Source organism: Sceloporus occidentalis, unplaced genomic scaffold, assembly GCF_023333645.1.
Source record: "Sceloporus occidentalis isolate IW3139 unplaced genomic scaffold, rSceOcc1.0.p SCAF_7, whole genome shotgun sequence".
Taxonomy (NCBI): domain Eukaryota; kingdom Metazoa; phylum Chordata; class Lepidosauria; order Squamata; family Phrynosomatidae; genus Sceloporus; species Sceloporus occidentalis.
The window spans coordinates 56434003-56455929 of NW_028316987.1; the positions used below are offsets into that span (position 1 = coordinate 56434003).

Genomic DNA, 21927 nt, shown 5'->3' on the forward strand with positions numbered 1-21927 from the left:
TTTAATACAGTTCCTCATGTTATGGTGACCCAAACCCATGAAATTATTCTCATTGCTACTTCATAACTGTAATTAAATAGGTGTTTTCCAATGGCCTTAGGCGACCCCCATGAAAGAGTCATTTGACCCCCAAAGGGGTCCCGACCACTGATTTAGACACTATACTTTATTGATGCAGCCTAGAATTGCACTGGCTTTTTTAGCTGCTGCATCATCCTGTTGACTCATGTTCAACCTGTGGTCTACAAGGACTCATAGATCCCTTTCATAAGCCAGGAGTCCTCCATCCTATAGCTATGCATTTCATTTTTTGCCCTAAGTGCAGTATCTTACATTTTTCCATGTTGAAATGCATTTTGTTAGCTTTGGCCCAGCTTTCTAATCTATTAAAGGCATTTTGGATTTTGATCCTCTCCTCTGGGGTATTAGGGCCTTGAAAACTTGTCTTGTTATTATCTTTGCATTGGTGCAGTCTGTCAGGCTGGTATAGTGGCAAAAATGAACTCCCACCCCTAGTGCATTTGCACCCTTCCTTTAACATATACACTAAACCAGCGGGAGAGGTTGTGCAGCATTTCTATGCTGGTGACAGTCATTTCTGTCTTTCCTTTTTAATTCATTCCAATTCAAGGTTTCTAGTTATAAATTAAAGTCTGATATCAGTGATGGACTGTGTTTGGGTGGAACCAATAAATGGATGCAAAACTGTGGTCCTTTTCATCAGACGAAAGGCAGATCAAAGAGGGATTAATCCTGTACCTGATATAGTTACAGTCACCCTTAAGAGTCATGATTGCAGATTGCGTGTGCTCCTAGATTCAGTTCAGAAGCTGTAGGCCCAGTTTTTAGTTGTAGCCAGGAGTAGCTACCACAAGAGACAGAGAATTGTCTTGCCTTCCAGATAATGTTGAACTGGAAGTACCATCATCTCTTGCCAGCATAGACAACGATGACAAGAGTCACTTTCCAGTCAAGCCAGGAGGACAACATGTTGCCCTTCCCTGTACAGTACTACAAGCTGATCTCCTCCTTCTATTATCATAAACTACCCTTAGGATCTTTACGAGTTCCAAGGCATGTTTAATTATATATGCCAAACTTCAGAATATCTAGGGTATATCCATACAAGGGATGTAGCTATTAGGGGGATGAGAGCTTTGACCCCCAATAAGTACAATATTCTGTACCCCCAATGAAATTTTACATCGGTACCCAAATTTTTAGCATTATGGTAATTTAAGACTTCAGCAGAGCATTTGGAAACCCAAAGATAAGTGGCTGTTACCAGTATACCAAATAAGCTCTTTGCTCTTCCTTGTGGGCCTTCGTTTCCAACACTTCCTAAGGTGAATCTATGATGGGATTTTCTGGTGCTGAGATTATATGATTTGCCCAAGGAATGAATGAATAAAAGGTATGTCCACACTGCAGAAATAAAGCAGTTTGACACCACTTTAACTGCCACGACTCAGTGCTACAGAATTCTGGGATTTGTAGTTTTGTGAGCTGCTTTAGCCTTCCCTGTCATATGTCTGGTGCCCCGCACCAAACTACAAATCTCAGAATTCCATAATATTGAGCCATGGATGTCAAAGTAGTGTCAGACTGCTTTATTTTTGCAGTGTGGCAGCAGCCTGGAGGAACAAGGGGCCAAAACACACTGCAGAAATAATCCAGTTTGAGACTGCTTTAACTGCCTTGGCTCAGTGCTAGGGCATTGTAGTTTATTGAGGTGCCAAAGCTCTCTGACAGAGAAGGCTAAATGTCTCAAAAAACTAGTTTCCAGAAATCCATAGTATTGAGCCAGGGCAGTTAAAGTGGTCTCAAACTGGATTATTTCTGCAATGTGTTTTGGACCATGGGGATATTTTAAGTCCAACTGATTTCCACCTGGCTTTGCTGCTGTTAATTGCTTTCAAGTGGACCTCAGCTCATTGCAACCCTGTGGATGAGACATCTCATCACCCAAGCCCTCCTGTCCTTAATTGCTCTGTTTAGGTCCCTGTAAACTCAGGCCCATGACCTCCTTGATCTAGTCTATCCATCTGGCCTGTGGTCTTCCTCTCCTTTTACTTCCCTCTATCTTCCCTAGCATTATTGTCTTTTTCAGTGAGTTATGTCTTTTCCTGATGTGGCCAAAGTACGACATCCTCAGTTTCATCATCTTGGCTTCTATGGAGAGTTTGGGCTTGATCTGATCTTTTTGGCCGTCTATGGCCCATTCCGCATGGGCAAAAAGTACAAGCTCGGCAAGTACTAGGGTTAGAAAGGGGCGTCCTTTCCTTCCCTAGTACGTGCCAAGCATGTACAAAATGGCAGTGCCCATTCTACATGAGTGCGGCCATTTTGACGTAGCGGACGCTCAGCGTCCGCACGTCTCGGCATGGTAATAATGCCACAAGTGCGCCATTGGCGCCTTGCGGCGTCATTACTGCGCAGCAAATGAGGGTGCTTTACAGACCGCCCTTTTGGGTGGTCTGTAAAGCGCCTATGGTATCCTCAGACAAGGCTGTATGGCAGTATCTTTTCATCTGATCTGTCCAACTTGTATGCAGAACACATTATAAGAAAATCGGGATTGGACACAGAAGGAGAAGTGAAAATAGGAGGAAGGAATATCAACAATCTAAGATGCAGATGACACCATAGTACTAGCAGAAAACATCACAGACCTGGAACACCTTCCCACTCGGGCCCTCCGTTCTGGTAGTCAAGGTCTGCTGTCTCAGCCCAGGATTTCCTCTGCCCCATCCCGGATTCGCCCCTTTTCACTTGCTGCCCCTCACTCCTGGAACCTTCTTCCCCCACAAGCAAGAGCCATCACTTCTTTAACCAGCTTCAAAATGGAGTTGAAAACCATCTTGTTCAGAGAAGCCTTCCCAGGCATTGCATAATTGTCGCTTACTATTTGATGTTCTTTTGGTGCCTGTTTATCAAACCATTTCCTGTATTGCTATGTACTGTATATGTATTATCCTACTTGAGAGTATGTATTTTCCCTGGTAGAAGATTAACCATCCATTATGAAGCCAAGCCCTCCCTCCAGTCCATCTACCTTGGTCCAGGCCTCGGAGGTAGAGAGGAACTGCTGGACCTCTTACCCTTTCCCTCCACTACTCCCTTCACCTTTTCTGTCATGTCTTTTTAGATTGTAAGCCCGAGGGCAGGGAATCATCTAACTAAAAAGATTGTATGTACAGCGCTGTGTAAATTTACAGCGCTTCATAAATAAAGGTTAATAATAATAATAATAACACCTACTAAGGAAAATCAAAGAAGAAAGTGCAAACGCAGACCTAATGTTGAACATAAACAAAAAATAATGACCACCAAGGACCTTCATAAGTTCAACCTAGACAATGAAGAAATAGAAATAGTAAAAAATCCCCATACCTGGGGATCAAACATTGATAGAAATGGGGACTGCAGTCAGGAAATCAGAAGAAGATTAAGAATGAGGAGAGCAGCTATGAAGGAAATAGAAAAGATTCTAAAATGCAAAGATATACAGCTAAGCACAAATGTTAGAATCATGCAAGTCATTGTATTCCCTATTACCATGTATGAATATGAGAGCTGGGCAGTTAAGAAAGAAGATGGGAAGAAAATCCATTCATTTGAGACGTGGTACTGGAGGAGAGTGCTGAGGATCCCATGGACAGCCAAAAGGACAAACAAATGGGTCAGTGAGCAGATCAAGCTGAAAACTTCCCTGGAAGCTAAAGATAACCAAACTAAGGCTGTTGTACTTCGGACACATCATGAGAAGGAAGGACTCACTGGAAAAGACAATGATGCTGGGAAAGGTGGAGGGAAGTAGGAAGAGAGGAAGGCCATGTGCTAGAGATGGATGGACTCTATTAAGGAGGTCATGGGTTTTATGAGGTTGCAGGAATAAAGCAGCGCAGTGGAGGACAGAGGGTCTTGGAGACGTCTCATCCATAGGGTCACCATAAGCTGAGATCCACTCGAGGGCAGTTAACAGCAACAAAATGGTATCCCCAGCACCACATCTTAAATGAATTCTCTTCTTAACCACTTTCTTCAGTGTCCAGCTCTCACATCCATATACGGTAATGGGGAATACAATGGCTTGAACGATACTCACTTTAGTGCCTAGTTGTATGTCTTTCATGGCTGCCCTTCCCATTCCTAGTCTGATTCTGATTTCTTTGCTATCTCCATTCTGATTAATATTTGTTCCCAAGTCTGAGGAATCCACCTGCCTTGCGCCCAAGTAAACGCTCCTTCAGAATTGCAGCTTTAGGGGAAATTCTAGTTTGACTCACAGCTTTTACCCAGATTGCCTCATTCTCTGAGCTGTTTTTAAAAACAACCAAAAAAGCCTTGCACAATGTAATGCAATTTGCAGGAGGCAAAGAAAGAAAAAGTTTTCTGCAGCTTCCTCAATGATGCCACTGCATATTAAAAATAACAACAACACCCAAACATAACTGCAAAGGAGGACAAGGCACTGGAAAATGTAGGACATTCAAGAAAAATAGAGGACATGACCAAATAAAAGCTAAAAACAATTTAGGGAAGGGAATTAACGGGAAGTATTTTAACTGTATGCTGCATTTTATATTGTTTTTATATAGAATCATAGAATCGTAGAGTTGGAAGAGACCACAAGGGCCATCCAGTCCAACCCCATTCTGCCATGCAATCAAAGCATCCCCAACAGATGGCCATCCAGCCTCTGCTTAAAGACCTCCAAAGAAGGAGGGAGTATGTTCCACTGTTGAACAGCCCTTACTGTCAGGAAGTTCCTCCTAATGTTCAGGTGGAATCTCTTTTCCTGCAGCTTGCATCCATTGTTCCGGGTCCTGTTCTCTGGAGCAGCAGAAAACAAGCTTGCTCCCTCCTCAATGTGACATCCTTTCAAATATTTAAACAGGGCTATCATATCACCTCTTAACCTCCTTTTCTCCAGGCTAAACATCCCCAGCTCCCTAAGTCGTTCCTCATAGGGCATGGTTTCCAGACCCTTCACCATTTTTGTCGCCCTCCTTTGGACACGCTCCAGTTTCTCAATGTCCTTTTTGAATTGTGGTGCCCAGAACTGGACACAATATTCTAGGTGGGGCCTGACCAAAGCAGAATACAGTGGCACTATTACTTCTCTTGATCTAGACACTATACTTCTATTGATGCAGCCTAAAATAGCATTGGCCTTTTTAGCTGCCGCATCACACTGTTCACTCATGTTCAACTTGTGGTCTACTTGGACTCCTAGATCCCTTTCACACGTTGTTTCATTCAGCCAGGTGTCACCCATCCTATATCTGTGCATTTTATTTTTCCGCCCTAAGTGCAATACCTTACATTTCTCTGTGTTGAATTTCATTTTGTTCGCTTTGGCCCAGCTTTCTAGTCTATTCAGGTCATTTTGAATCTTGATCCTGTCCTCTGGGGTATTAGCTATTCCCCCTAATTTGGTGTCATCTGCAAATTTGATAAGTATGCTCCCAATTCTGTCATCCAGGTCATTGATAAAGATGTTGAATAGCACTGGGCCCAGGACAGAGCCCTGTGGGACCCCACTGGTCACTTCTCTCCAGGATGAAAAGGAGCCATTGTTGAAAGCACTCATAGAAAGATAAATGCTTCTGCTCAAAATGGAGGCACGTTTGGGGATTCCTCCCGGACAGAAGGCTGGGAATGTAGGGCACGTCCGGGAGAAAGAGGACGCCTGCCTCCTCACAGCTTCATGGGACGCCTTTAAAAAGGGCAGCTATGAGTATGAGGAGCGAGAGGGGCGTCGCTGGAGCAGGTCACCGACCGGCCAGCGTCCCCTCTGATTGGCGCTGTCCTTTCGCTTCGCGGCGCGTGATTGGCTGCTGCAGCCGCCACTCCTGTCTCCCGCCCCCTTCCCTTGCTCTGCGCTGGCGCATGCGCAGAGGGGGTCCCCGGGGGAGCAGAGGCAGCATGGCAGCGACGCTCCTGCTCCGAGTCTCGGTCAGCTGGCTCTGCAGGAAGAGGCGCCTCTACGCCGAGAGCGTGGCCCTGGGTAAGCCCTCCTCCGCTGCCTTGCTTTGCAGCAGCAGAGCTTTGGGAAAGAAGGAGGACAAGGAGGAGAAGAAGGGGAGGGACTGGGCCTCCTGGTGGGAGCAGAAAGTCACACTCTCTCAGCCTCAAGGGATGGCAGTGGCAGCCCTGAACAAATGGTCGTAGGGTCATGCCTTGAAGGCAGACAATATCAGATGGGTGTGTTGGTTTGCAGCGTTTTTGGAAGAAGGGGGGGAGTGACAGGGCCTCCTTGTGGAAGCAGAAAGTCACACTCTCTCAGCCTCAGGATGATAATGGCAAACCAACAAATGTTGCCAGGAAAATTCCCTGAATAGGGTCTCCATAAATCAGGCATGACTTGTGAAGGCATACAACAACATTACCTGCTTGTGTTGGTTTGCAACATTTTTGGAAGGAGGGGGGGAGTGACAGGGCGTCCTTGTGGAAGCAGAAAGTCACACTCTCTCAGCCTCAGAGGATGGTAATGACAACCCCCCTCGGAACTAATTTGCCAGGAAAGGCCATGATTTGGAGGCACACAACAGTACCAGATGAGTATGTTGGCTTGCAGCATTTTTGGATGACGGGGGGGGGGGGGGAGTGACAGGGCCTTCTTGTGGAAGCAGAAAGTCACACTCTCTCAGCCCCAGGGGAAGGCAGTGGCACCCCTGAACAAATCACTTTAGGGTCACCATATGTCTGGCATGACTTACAGGCATACAACAGCAACAGCTGGTTGCGTTGGTTTGCAGCATTTTTGGGAGAGGGAGAGTGACTGGGCCTCCTTGTGAAAGCAGGGAGGTCAATGCTTGCGCAGGTCACACTCTCTCAGCCTCAGGATAATAGTACAGTAGTGGCAAACCCCCTCTGAACAAATCTTGCCAAGAAAACCCCATGAATAGGGTCACCTTAGGGTTGCCCTAAGGCACACAACAACAAAATAATGATTACAGCTGTTTTCCCCCTTGCCTGGTGGTCCAGAGAAGTGACAGCCCTTGGCCCAAACTAGCAGCTGAAATGGGTGAGAATGGGCCAGACGGAGTATTTGCCGAGGGAAGGAAAAGAAATCTGAATTCTTGCTTTAATTATTGTATCTGGCTATTGGGTGTGTTTCCTTACGCCTCTCTTGCTTGTTTAAATCCCCCTCCTCTGGAAGGGAGGGGTGGCGGATTATTCCTTGTGTTTTTACACCCTTTACAAGTATTGTACCTGCTGTTAAAAACCGCACAAGTTGTAAAACGTAGACCGGACTAATATCAGAATTTAGGTTGGTGGGGAAAGGTGGGTAGCGTCATAAATTCTTTCAATGTGTTTACTTAAAATAACACATGGGGTGTTAAAACAGGCCACAAAAGTTTATGTGACACTAGTGACCTGAAGTATTGAGTTAATAGTAGCTATGATCTATATGCATATTTTCTTTTCCTATGATTCTGATTTTTTTCCCTCTCTGGGGGATGGGAAGTGAGAATTTGATTAATTGTTTTGACCCTGTAAGTATTGTTTATGCGTGTAAATTGCAAAATTACAGGTATAGAGTTGGCATTTTGCACAACTGAAATGGGTTCTTCATGGTCTCTGCCTTCTTACCCAGCATAATTCTCTTCTTATCTGCTAAGAAATAATTCCCACCGACTTTAACAGGATTTACTCTTAAGTAAGTTTATATAGGAAGTAAAGCCTATCAGCACAATCCTATCTGTGTTTACTCAGAAGTAAGCCTGACTGTGAGCCAGTGTAGTGTAGTGGTTTGAATGCTGGACCACAGTTTTGGAGAGCAGGGTTCAGATCCACACTTGGCCGTGAAAACCCACTGGCTGACCTAGGGCAAATCACATTCTCTCAGCCTCAGAGGAAGGCAAAGCCAAATCCGCTCTGAACAAATCTTGCCTGGAAAATGCTGTGATAGGTTTACCTTAGCGTCCCTATAAGTGGCAAAGGACTTGAAGGCACATGTATTCAGTGTGACATTTGTTGTTGTTGTTAACTGCCCTTGGGTCATCCTTGACCCAAGGCGACCCTGTGTATGAGACATTTCCAAGGCCCTCTGTCCTCCACTGACCTACTCAGGCCCCATAGCACCTCTGAAACTAACTGAAAGAAAGAAGTTGGCAGCGTGAGCATTGGTAGAATTCAATCTACTTCCTCAGGTGCATTTGGTGGAGTGGAAGCCCAGAGACAGGCACCAATAGTATGTTAGAATGTCAGTTCAAACTCAAAATCCTTTGTAGGGAAATGAAGTAGCAAACCCAGTTATGAAATGTTTCATGTGGACAAAGGCACTGAAAACTAGCCTTTGTGTTTGGAACCATAAACATCATTATAACTGGGATTGCTACTTCATTTCCATACATGAAGGATTTTGAATTTGAAGTGACATTCTCACATGTCAGTGGCATATATATGTCTGTCCCTGGCTTCCACCGCACCAAATTCATCTGAGGAAGTAGACTGAAGTCTACGAAAGCTAATGCTGCCAAATTCTTTCTTTCCATTAGTCTCAAAGGTGCTACAAGATCTTTCTCCATACTGATTCCACAGACTAACACAGCTATATCTTTGAATTCTACTCAGGTCCTGTAATTTCATATCTGTGACCTCTCTGATTGAGTCCATCCATCTAGCATGTGATCTTTCTCTCTTGCTTTTATTGTCTTTTCTAATGAATCATGCCTTCTCATGATGTGGCCAAAATACAATAGCCTCACTTTGACCCTCTTGGTTTCCAGGGATATTCTTGGCTTCATCTGCTCACTGACCCATTTATTTGTCCTCTTGGCTGTCCAGGTATCCTCATCACTCTTCTCCAGCACCACATCTCAAATGCATTGATTTTCCTCTTATCTGCCTTCTTCACTGCCTAGCTCTCACATCAGTACATAGTAATGCGGAATACAACTGCTTGGATGATTTTTACTTTAATGTTCAGTTGTGACATATTCTGGGTAAATTTGTGTCGGAGAGAGGCCCTAATGTGCAATCCTATCATGTCTACTCTGACGTAAGCTTCAGTGAGTTTATTTGGTTTAATTTTAGGTAAGCATGTTTGAGAAACAGCGTGATTTGAGTGTAGGACTGAGTGTAGTGGTTTTAGTGTAGGACTGGGATTCTGGAGATTGAGGTTCAAATCCATGCTTGACTATGAAAACCCAGCGAGTGACGTTGGGGAGTCACACAGTCTCAGCCTCAGAAACCCCATGATAGGGCCACCTTAGGGTCACCATAAGTCGGAAACGACTTCAGGGCATACAACAACAACAGAAGCATGTTCAGTGTTATAGCTTTAGTCCTTCATCTTTAAAAAGATTATGATGATTGAAGGCTTCTGTTTGAAGTTTGCTTACTTGTATGAGCAAGTACGGTACTGGCATAAAAGAAAATGTCTAGCCTACCAGTCTGTTCACAACCATTTCTTACTGTACAAATTTGTTCTCTGGATAAGAAGCTTGTCAGTCATAGTTTGCATACTTTTCCATCAGCAAATCTGTTTTATAAGGAAAAATTCTGTTAACATCAAGGATTTGATGATTAATGTTAACCTCCCAAGTGACTTAAATCCCCCTAAAGCCTTTAAATGGAATACAGTTCTGCCACATACTAGTAGAAGTAAATCTGTTTTCAATAGAAGGTGTATAGTATGATGAAGAGCTTGAACTATGAGTGTAAAGCTCTCAGATCAAATATCACCTCCACCATGAATTCCTGTATGTGCTTTAGGTAAGAAGTATTCTTCCCTCTGCTCCTGCTAAAACAAATCTGTTAATATGGGAGTAATAATATTTATTTAAAGGATTTGGTATGGGTTACTTAGCGACTTACACATGAAGTGCCTTAAGCACTGCAGAAATACTGTATAAACATGGTATTATATTTTTTGCTAGTATCTGACAAGATATCTTTTATCTTATTAGGCTGAACTTTATTTTGTCCAACTTAACACATAACAAGCCTGAATCTTATTATTAGTGGCAAATGGAGGAAGCCTTTTGAGTCAAATGGAGGAAGCCTTTTAAATTTATTCATGTGTATATACTATTCACCAGTTAGTTCAGTGGGTCTACTCTAGTTGGGATTAGCCAATAGGATTCAGGCCTATATATCCAAGAGATATATCTTTAAACAATTTGGGATAGTTCATTATGAACCTCTCTTTCTTTTTTCCTGTTTTCTCTCAGTCTTATTTGCTTTAAGCTACAAAAGACTTTCATTAATGAAATAATGATAAAATAATAATAATAATAATATTTTTTTAAAAAAGTGTTAAACCAGTAAAGTAAAGGTTGCAACAAGAGCAATCAGGCAGCATACATTAAAACAATGCTTGCAACTTAGTAGCCAAAATTCTGAGGGATCCCTGACTTATTGTGTCATCTGAACTGGGCCAACATAGAGTCGACTATGGTGAGATAGCTGTACCAGTGATCTGATTGTGCATAATGCAGTGTCCAACATTCCCATGTATGTCAATATGGCAGATAAGAGTAATAAAGTAACAATGATCGTCATAGCATCTTAGAGTTGGAAGAGCCCACAAGGGTCACTGAATCCAACCCCCTGCCACGCAGGAACTCGGTCAAAGCACCCGTAACAGATGGCCATCTACCTCTGTTTAAAAAATACTAGCAGATACAAACAGCCTACGAACAAAGTGACAGTACATAGAGGGACAGGAGTCAAACTTCAAAGATAATATCAACAGAATATTGAATACTGTGGAAAATATGTAAGCCACTTTCAGGAAAGGTGGAATTATCCTTTTCTCTGTTTTCTTTGTTCATAGAATCGTAGAGTTGGAAGAGACCACAAGGGCCATCCAGTCCAACCCCCTGCCATGCAGTAACTCAAAATCAAAACATCCCTGACAAATGGCCATCCAGCCTCTTTTTAAAAACCTCCAAAGAAGGGGACTCCACCACACTTCAAGGGAGTGTGTTCCACTGTTGAACAGATCTAACTGTCAGGAAGTTCCTCCTAATGTTTAGGTGGAATCTGGTGACAGGTGGTGAAATGTGTTGCTTAAGTAGGCCAAATGGTACCAGTCATGCACAAACGTGAAGTATGGGGACTGGGCAGGCTTAGTAGCTACAGACTGTTAACTGGCTGTTGGGAATGTATGAGATGTGAGAGCCAGCATGGCGTAGTGGTTTGAGTGTTGGAGTATAACTCTGGAGGCCCAGGTTCGATTCCCAGGTCAGCCATGAATTCCACTGGGTGACTTTAGGCAAGTCACACTTTCTCAGCCTTCAAGGAAAGGCAATGGCAAAACTCCTCTGAACAAATCTTGCCAATAAAGCCCCATGATAGGTTCATCTTAGGGTTGCCATAAATTGGAAACAGCTTGAGGGCACCCAACGCCAAAGGTATGGGACAGAACAGAAAACTTTGCGATGGCGAGAGAAAGCGCATGTGATTCGAATCCTGAAAATTAGCTGTCTGAACTACAGCGTTTTGATGCAGGTCCCACTTTTGCTACTCAGGCAATCTGTAGGGATCATAATATTAGGATAGTAATCTTAATCTTTAAGTAGCAAAACTCTTTCTCCTGTCTCTTAGTTCATAAGAACCCTCAAACTTGCTCATGGAGTAAATTACAATACAGTAATAAAAGCAGTACAGTAATTATATAAAATGGTCACACAACAAATACAGATCAGTTTTCTTTTCTTTTTAAAATAAATTTTCAAAGGAGTACTATGATACTTTTTAAAAGATATGGGCTTCAGCTTACATGTCATACTGTTACAGAGTGGTTGTAAGATTGTTTTGGCAGCATAAAATATGACCCTGAACCCCCAAAGGTAAAATTCTTTAAACTAGAAAATTCATAGGAGTCTTCTATTGGATTTAAAGACATAGAAGTACAAATGGTTGTGCATGAGGCATATCTGGTCAGTGGACTGAGACATCACACACAGTGCTGAATAAATACCAGCTGCTATCAGTTTTGATAGCTCAACTCCCGTCTGTTGGATAGATATACAACCTTCTGCTTACAAATACAGATATCTGGATTGGAGCTGTAGCACTTGTAACTACACGTAATAGGATACCATTTATTTCACTAGAGTCAATTCTGTGTGAGCAAATAGCTTTGTGTTACATATTTTTGTGATATCAATTGTCATATTAAGTATCTCATTTGCAATACATGTGAAAGAATTGTTTGACTTGGTTCTTGGGACTTTTGATAAATATACTCAAACTTGACAGAGGAAAAAGACCAAAGACAATTAATAAGAATCTTAGATAATCTCTGGTAATTTCTACATATGTTTTTTAAAAAGATACTGGTGACAGACTCTTTCTATATTTGAAGAACCAATAGTATGAATACAGTATATTTACCCAAAGCCAGTGTGGTGTAGCTGATTTAATGGGGTTTTTTTTTGTTTTTGTTTTTATTTATATACCGCTATTCCAAAGATCATAGCAGTGAACAGCAAGTAAGCGAATTAGCAAGTAAGCTAATTTGCCCCCAACAGTCTGGGTACTCATTTTAGCGACCTCGGAAGGATGCAAGCCTGAGTCGAGCTTGGGCCCTTTTGCTGGTCTTGAACTCGCAACCTTGTGGTTTTGAGTAAATGGCTGCAGTACAGGCATTTAACCACTGCGCCACCAGGGCTCCCTGTTGGACTAGGATGCTAGGAGGCCAGAGTTTGCATCCCTGCTCAACGTGGAAACCCACTGGGTGACTTTGGGCAACTGATCCTCTCTCAGCCTGTGAATGACAAACCTTCTCTGAAGAAACCTTGACAAGAAAAGCCTATCATAGGGTTGCCATAAGTCAGATTTATCTACTTGATGGCACTCAGCAGCAAATCTTCACCCAGATTTTATTTGCAGCTTTGTGTGAAATGTCCCTGATTTTCTTTTTTTATATGAGGATTAATACAGCCACCTAATCCCTGAATTATGTTTTATGGGTAAAATAGCATTGCTCATAAGACCCTCTGCAGCAGCAAAGCCCATGTTATGTTGTAAGAAAAATTCCATGATGGCAGGTTGAATGCTGTCAGTGGAAAGTACAAAATAAGAGTGCAACTTGTGCCAAGGGAAGAATGAACCTTTACTTGCCTAAGGTTTGTTTCTGTCTTCTGGCCATGCCTGCTGCATTTTGATGCCTAATGCAAAGGAGGTGATGGAACACCTCAGTTGTATATATGAAGCTAACCAGACTGTTGTGTCTTCAGTCCTGTATAAGAAGCTGACCACACTGGTATTTGTGTCCTATTTCAGCACTTGTGATAAGACAAGTCCTTCATTTTCTTTGAGTTCAGCTTACCTCAAGAACAACAGGTACAGTTCTCTCCATCCCATGCCTCTCAGCATCTCCCACCTGAAATAGCTGCCTCATTCTGCCAGATGGTTGGGCTAAACATGTCTGCCTCCTGTGATGGCATAAAGTTGCAAAAAGAGGTGATGTATTGAAGTGAATAGATAGGTTCAGATTGTTGTTCCTTCCTCTGCACTCCCATAACTACAATGAAGGATAAAAGTCCAACTGATTCCATAGTAAATTATACCAGTAGGGGTATTTAAAGCCTGGTCAGCAGCAAACATATTTCTTTATATATTACGTAGAAGGTATTAGTCATTACTCTAAAACAATACCCTACCTTGTTAGCATTACTCATTAATTCACAAGCAATGCACTAAACACTGCTAAGAAGTTATTTTCTATTTTTTTTTAAAAAATCTTTAAAATAGAATAATAACCCCCACCAATTACCTTTAAAAATAATGTTGGGAAAGCATGAAATCAGTGTTACTTGTTGACCCTCTTAATAATGTATTGGTGTTACAAATGTTTCAAAAGGAATGTTGTTATGATCTTGTTCCTTCCCTCCAGTAACAACTATGGGTAATATTGGCACGTTACAGACCGCCCAAAACGGGCGGTCTCGCGCCGCTGCCGGTTGCTGCGTCCGGGAACTGCAGCAGCCAAACCGTGCGGTTCCCAGGCGCAGCAAGAAAGAAGCGCCAAAATGGCACTTCTTTCTGTGCCCTGGAAATGGCACCGCAAGGTGCGCACTCGCAGTGTCACTTCCGCCGTGCGACGTCCGGACGTCAAAATGGCGGCGCCCATCTGTATAGGGCGCCGCCATTTTGAGGCACTCGTTACACACGATGGGCAAGGCGCGTCAGGAAGCACTGCCCCTTGCGCGTAATGACGGCACCTCATGGGCCTGTCTGTAACGCGCCATTGTTAGTTGTAACACATTCCTTTTGAACATTGATGTCAAGGTCCTTAGTATGGACTTGATCCACTCTGTATTCTTGTTGGCAGAACCTAGAGCACCAAATTAGACATTTAGCAGTAGGAACACTGGCGAGAATGCGACTGAAACAAACATTACAATGGTGTATCCTCTGTGTGTTTTCCTCAAAGTAAGTGACAGAGTTCAGTGAGATTCAGATGAGTGTAAGTATGCACAGGTCTAAAATGTAAGGATGGTTACATTACCAACACTTATCATCTTAGAATCACTAAATGCTCATCAGAAATTCCAGGTCCAAAGTACACCTTAAACCGCAAAGATGAGGTAACCTATGCAATATAATTCAGAGAAAGAGCCTTTAAAACTCCCAAACTCTGACTCTCAGGTGGAGACTATGGTAGGTTAGATACCTCTGCTATATGCCCCAAGGCAGAGAAAGCTAAGCAGCAGAATCACTGGCTGATTAGTAACTAATTAGCCAGCAGAACTCTCTCTGGATAAGGATGAGAACATGATTGTCCATATGTATGCAGGAAAACTTTCCTCATGAGGAGACCATTGAATTGGGAGTGGTTGAAAGCAGGTTTTGACTAGTGCGGAGTCCTGAGAATAAATAGTTGGCTGCTTATGCCAGCTTTAAAACGGACACCGAATCTGCAAATACACCACTTTCTTTATCACTTTAAATGATTTAGTTTACAACTGGAGAGAGTTCTTTCTTCTGGCGGTGAAGCAAAACTTTGGTGAATTTCCTTCTTTCTATAAGCAAGAGTTGAGGAGAAAAAAGCCTATTTACAAGATTCAAGTAAAGAAAAAGGAAAAAAGCAGATACAGTAAAATTAATTAGGGGGACTCAACAGACTGGAATAAAGAGCCAGTCTTGGGGCAGAGTGGGGGCATGGCATCCGCACAGTGGCCACCTGAACGCTTCCCCCACACCGCCTGCTTGACCAGATGGCGAGCGGCATCATGCTGCATCTTCGGCACAGTGCTTACGCACACGGTGGCAAAAAGCTGACGCCGCCACAGCTTGAATGCCCTTTCCATGGTGTAAAAACCCGCCTCCTTTTTGCGCCACAGAAATGCCAGATTGGGGTAACGGTGTGTAGTTGCTGCAGCCCCAATCCATTGACAAAAGAGGCAGCTGCATGTCTTTTCAGCCCCAAAATTAACAAATTGCAGTACAGTAGTTTACCTTTGGGTAACTTATAGTTACTGGATAGCTTGCAGAAGCCATGGAAGCTTAAATACATTAACATTTGTTGGAGAAAGAACTGCTCTATCACTTCCAAATTCTTGAATGTGATGTAATTTTTTTTTCTTTAGATGTGCTATGGAACTTGGAGCCTCTGTTAATTTTTGCCTGCTTTATATGCTTGTAATGATCGTGATATACAGTAAGCCCTTGGTAAAGTACAGTTGGCCTTCCATAGCCACAGATTTTTTATCCACAGATTTAACCATCCATGGCTTGAAAATATCCCCTCCCCCTCAAAAAAAATTGCCATTTTATATAAGGGACACCATTTTACTACACCATTGTGTATAATGGGACTTGAGCATCCAGCGGATACCAAGAGACCATTGTACTGTTTTATTTCATTGTGTTGATTTGTTTCTTTTAGAAATGTTTCCTAAAATAACCATGAGTAGATGGTATCTAGGCTCTGGATTAGCACTGCATTCACACAGAATAGGAGTTGATTGTGCCTCTTAATTCTATTGCTTGTTCTTATTTATTCATCTATGCCTACTACAGAGGTAGAGAGCCAATGTAGTTTGGTGACTGGGACTTAAAAAGACCAGGTTCAGGTCCTCACTAATCTATGGGCCTGTACAGACAGGCCAAAATAAAGCTGCTTCGGGTCACTTTGGAGGTACATATGCTGTTTAAATGATGCATGCGTCTTAAGAGGCCAGAAGCCATGCAAAAGCCATGTTCCAGTCCTAAGGACCGGAGTGCAGCTTTGGCACCGCTTCTGGCTTCTTAGGATGCATGCAGCATTTAAACAGCATACCTCCAAAGTGACCTGAAGCAGCTTTATTTTGGCTTCTCTGTACAGCCCCTATGAATCCCATTGTGCATCCTTGGGCCAATAACTATAGTCTTAAGCCTAAATCAAAGGTTGGTTGACATGAAGATCAAAAAGGAACCATGTATACTGGACCAACATTCATGGAGAGATGTATTGCTGCATGTCAGTTCTTACAGGGGATACTCACAAGAGGTTCATAGGATAGACTTGTCTGTGAATGAGGACAAAGGCAAACGTGGGTAATGCCAAAGGGGGCAATCTCCCATCACCCATTTTTCTACTGCTATTTCTCTTCCCTCCTGAAAAGAAAAAGAAAAAAGAGCAGGGTTATATGAATGGGAAGTTCTTTCTAAAGAAGCCCAACTGCCTCATGGAAGGGGGCACAGTCGGTCAAAAAGTGAAATGGACTGGCCATGAGCCAATAGTTGCTGACACCTGGCCTAATAGCTAGTGTTTAAGCTATAACTATTTAGTGCAGACTGGAAAATTGAGATTTGAGTTCAGTGGGCTTAAATTTTTTTTCTGTATTACACACACAGTATATACTACAATGTTCCAAACAAACCATATTGTGTTATGGTTTCTTAGTTTTATTGACAGCTACTCTTGTCATTCAAGTGTCTGTCGTCATACTAATTTATGTGAATATTCTACTAATACCAGAGGATAGCTTTCAGATTGCTGGGTGGAAGGATCAAATAACTGTAGTGTGAAAGTTCTCTGTTATGCCTTTTAAAATTAATCTTTAGTTCATATAGGCAAACTGCCATGTGATAGTGGCTTGCGTTCATCCAGCTTCTGGTGAACAGCTGTTTGTATCATGAATTATAGCTGATACGAGCTGGCTGAATCAGCAGACAGGAAATGGAAAGAGAACAAATATGTGTGGAATCTGAACAATCTTCTTGACAATCCATATTAAGAGTTGGACTTCTCTTGTAACAGAAGAACCATAAGTAATTGAGTGGCACTGAAGGACATCAAACCCCAAACAAACAGCAAAACAGAAGGAGAACCACCCTTGCAAATGAACTGTAAAACTGCAAACAAACCTTAACATTCCTAAACAACATGTTTTTATAGAAGCCATATTTATTTAGTTTGAAAAGTTCATTCAGAATGATAAAACTGCCAGTAATATATTAAATGTAAACTGGTTTTGAGTTTTTTTTAAAAAAAAATTACGATGGCTACAGTATTTCTAGGAAATTAAAGGTTTGCTGCCTTCCAGGAATTTTACTGCAGAAATGGCAGCTTTCTGTCCATTGATCTGTGAAATTTTGAGAACTCTTATCAGAAAATAAATATTCTATACCAGTTTTAAAAAGTACTCCTTGATAGGCTTTTGAGACAAGTTCATACCGTCAAAGGCTGCAGTTGAGGGCTGCACCCTGTGCTGCATACCCACAAAGGCACTTGCATGCAAAGAATCTACTGCCCTTTTCCTGTTGCTACAGTTTTTTATGTCCTTCGTTGGCATATAGGGAACATATGTGAAAAGATTGGGAGTGATGGTTACATTTGAAGGGGATGTTGGGTAGAAATGACCAGTTTGTGCACAAGCTTGTTTGCAGCCCCAAACCTGCATTTTTTCACTTACCGGTAATCAAGAAGTCAACTTGCATTGTGTTTATTATAGGCATACTTCACTTAACAAAGCTTCTGACAACCCCCCCCCCCCCTCCTTTTCACATTCCCCCAGACCCCTGTTCCTCCTTATCTTCTGTCTAGTTGGGTTTTTTTTTAGCAGCACCAATATTGGGAAGATGATGGAGAAGGGCTGGAGAAATGCAGACTTTCAGTGCCGGCTGGTAGCGGCATATCTCTAGTAATTCTTGAGCTGGGAAAGAATGGGATTCTGCTCAAGCCAGTCCTGCTGTGTGGGCCTGACTGTGACAGGCTGCGGTGGCTACAAAAAAGTCCCCTAGCTGATCATTGCCAACTTAGTCCTGGCTGACTGGAGTAAACATTTGCCAAAGGACCTGAGTGTATGAGGTGGATTATATGGGAGGAGGCAATCCTATAGGTAACCTGGACCGAAATGATGCAGGGCTTTAAAGATAATAACCAACACTTTGTACCTTGCCCAGAAACTAATTGGCAGCCAGTTGAATGATTTTAATATTGAGGTAATATGCTCACTCCTGGATGTCCCAGTAACCAACCTGGCTGCTATGTTTTGAAGTAACTGAAGTTTCTAAACTTGGTTGAGAAGTAGCCTAATGTAAAGTGCATTGCAAAAATCCAGCCTGCGTGCACTACCATATTTAGGTTGTCCAGCTCTAGGAAGGGGTGTATACCAGATGAAGCTGATAGTAGGCACTCCTGGCTGTTATATCTATCTGAGCTGTCATTTGGAGCAATGAACCCAGAAGTACCCCCAAGCTGCGAACACGGTCTTTCAGTGGGAGTGTAACCCCATCCAGGACTGATTGACACACCTCCAAACCTAGGTAAGGACCATTGATAGTAAGCACCCCTGTCCTGTCTGGATTCAGATTCAATTTGTTTTTCCTCATCCCATTACCTCCTTCAGACATTCATTCAGAGGAGACACACTATCCTTACCTGAGGATGTATTTGAAGGCATGGAGAAATATATTTGGGTGTCATCAGCATACTGATAACACCCCGCCCCAGGCCTCTGGATGGTCTCTCCCAGTGGTTCTATGTAGATGTTGAATCACATTGGAAATGGCACCTTGGAGTATACCATACAACAGCTCGTTTTTTGTGGAACAGCTATCTCCAAGCACCACCATATGGAACTTGCCCAAGAGATAGGACTGGAACCACAGAAGCACAGTGCCTCCGATTCCCATATCCCTCAGGCGTTCCAGATGGTCAGTGGTATTTAACATTGCTGAGAGGTCTAGAAGTACCACCAGGGACACTCTCCTCTCATCCACTAAGGGGACTATAGCAGTCTCAACTCTGTATTTTGCTCTGGCGCTGATTTCAAATGGGTCTAGATAATTTGTATCATCGAAGACTGCCTAGAGTTGGAACATAACTGCCCTCTCAATCATCTTGCCCAGAAAAGGAAGATTTGATACTGGTCTATAGTTGTTTAAGTCCATGAGGTTCAGGGAGGGCATTTTTAAAAGTGGTCGTACCACTATTTCTTTCAAACATGGGTAAACTTCACTCCTGAGTGATGTATTAATAATATATAGTAATTGAAATCTAATTGCATCTCCACCCTGGGCGACCAGCCAAAAAGGACAGGAATCAAGAGGACAAGTTGTCTTCCTTACCTGCCTCAGCAGCTTGTCCACATCAGCAGTTCTTACCAGTTGGAACTGATCCAGTGTAATCCTACTCACAGAGTTGCTGGACACTCCGTTGTTAACTTCCGCTATAATGACGGCATCTAAGTCGGCTCTTATGCAAGAGATTTTCTCTGTGAAGTGATCATTAAAAGCATCAAGCAAACTGCTGTAGGTTCTAGAATTAGATTCGGGGGGAGGATGTGCCCTAAAAAGCATGGATTTGGCCACCAAAATAAAAATCCCAAGGAAAGAGGAGGCTGGTGAAATTAAAAATCTTCCCTGAATGCATCTGGAAGAAACTTTCATGTGGTCTTTAGAAGATTTTTTTTTTAAAATTTACTCATGCATGGCTTACCTGGCTTGGTTGCTTTATTTCCACATGTGCATATTGTTAGTTTTGAATAAAAACTGTGCTGGAGCTTGTTGAACATCTCTTCTTTTTGTGGCACAGTAACCTATCCCTATCCTTTTCATGTTATTTCTGCCTCTGGTACCAAATTTTCTGTTAAATACATAATGCCAAAGAACACACCTAGTTTATTAACTGAGGTGTGCCTGTATTATGTTAATGAGTTATGTCTATATCTCATTTTTTCTTCATAGCCTTAAGGCAGCATGCATGTCTCTCTTTCTCCTGCTTTAACCCACCATATTAACTCTTATCAGGATGAAAGGGAATGACTAGCCTAAGATCACTCTGCAACTTTGCTGGAACTGGGGGAGGGGGTCTTGAACACGGATCTCTAGGGTCCCTGGTAAACATGCTAACAACCAGTGGTGTCACTAGGGTTGGTGTGACTCAATGCAGTAACTCATGTCATCACCCCCCCCCCCCAATTGATCTCTTTCCATACCACGCCATACAGAATCTTAGTGATGTTTTTGTACTAATGTTACTCATATATTATAATTTCCTTGTATCAGTGAATGTAATGGTAATAGTTGTGCCATAAACAACTAGCAAAATTAATAAATTGATAAATTACAATATCATATGCATAGCCTAAATGTCTTTACATATATGTAGTTTAATGTAGTTAAAATGAAAATCTGGTAAAATGTGATGTTTTAAAAGAAAAGTTTAAAAGACTAATTAATTAAAAAAAAAAAACCTGGCGCTTCTCCTTTCTCCTTCCACTGAGCCTACTCCCACTCCCACCATCTCTTTGGCATTTTAATGGGACACAAGCAAATGCAGCTGTTTGAGGAGGGGTGGTGAGACCCCCCCCCCTTAGGATTTCACCTGGTGCAGGTCACACCCCTCACACTTCTCTAGTGATAACACTGCTAACAGCTAGCTGACAGTTTCTACTTCTCTGCATTATTGACCTATTTGTATAAGTCAAAGGCAGTTTGCAGTGGTCACAGAGTTTCACTAGGCTTAAATGTACTTAACTCTATGCAGGGCTGAAATCAGTAAATTGGCAGCTTTTTGTGTATTGTATGCTAAAGGCACAGAAAAAAACTTTGCTTAGTGTTATTCATCTGATTGGTTCAGCAGCTGAGCTAGAGATTTAGCATACTACATATCCTACCTATGCTTTTAGATAGGATGGAAAGAGTGAAGATTATATATTATATTATAGATTTGGTATGTTTATAAACTTCATTCAGGAAAATAAAAATGGCGAATTGAAAGAAAAATGATGTTTTACTTCTAGTAAATAAAATAATACTTTTAAAATTTTGAATTACCTATACATTTCAAATAGCGCTTATGCTATTGAAATATGTTTTGATGTGATATTTTAATAGTGAAACCCTTGAATTGCTGTTAGTGTCTTCTAGGGGAATGGCTTCTAAAACCTCTGTTGGATTCATTGGTTTGGGTAACATGGGATCTCCAATGGCGAGAAACCTTGTCAAACATGGATACCCTGTTATCGCATATGATGTCTTTCCAGAAGCATGTAAAGAATTTCAGGAGCTGGGTACACAGGTATAATAGTCAACATCTTACTGTTATTTTTTTTAATTGTCAGATATTGTGCTATAAAATTCATTTAATGATCAGAATTATTTCCAATATTTACCCTTAATATAGAGCATGATTCCTAAATTTGGTAATCTGGTTTTTGTTGTTTTTTAACATATGGAGAGAGAATGAGCATGCAAAATCATTGTAGTGTTGCTGGGTGCTAAACTGTAATTTAGGAGTTTATCTCCCTTTAATTAATGTCCTCTTTTGCATTAGCCTCCCAGCCTGAGGCTGGCCATCAGCACAAAACAATACACATGCAAATCACTCCTGCATTCCCAGGCTCACACAGTATATATACACCCAACTTTTTCCAGGCAAAGCATTCTCTGAAGATGCCAGCCACAGATGCTGGCAAAACGTCAGGAAGAAACATTTCTAGAACATGGCTACATAGCCCGAAAACCCCA

General features: G+C 42.2%; 1 protein-coding gene and 1 long non-coding RNA gene across 2 annotated transcripts in view; one reads left to right on the forward strand and one right to left on the reverse strand.

Moving 5' to 3' along the window:
• Positions 1-19606, reverse strand: part of LOC149309773 (uncharacterized) — a 28507-nt gene extending 8901 nt beyond the window's left edge. Inside the window, exons 1-3 of the long non-coding RNA XR_016281934.1 lie at positions 19525-19606; positions 16455-16566; positions 13295-13400 (exon numbers count right to left, since the gene is read on the reverse strand). This is a non-coding gene — a long non-coding RNA (uncharacterized LOC149309773). The remainder of the gene's footprint in view (positions 1-13294; positions 13401-16454; positions 16567-19524) is intronic.
• LOC149309774 (3-hydroxyisobutyrate dehydrogenase, mitochondrial-like) overlaps positions 5919-21927 on the forward strand; it is an 86543-nt gene continuing 70534 nt past the window's right edge. The window contains exons 1-2 of the mRNA XM_089533039.1: positions 5919-6013; positions 21318-21478. Of these exons, the coding sequence (XP_089389165.1) occupies positions 5932-6013; positions 21318-21478 (243 nt within the window). The 5' untranslated portion in view covers positions 5919-5931. The remainder of the gene's footprint in view (positions 6014-21317; positions 21479-21927) is intronic.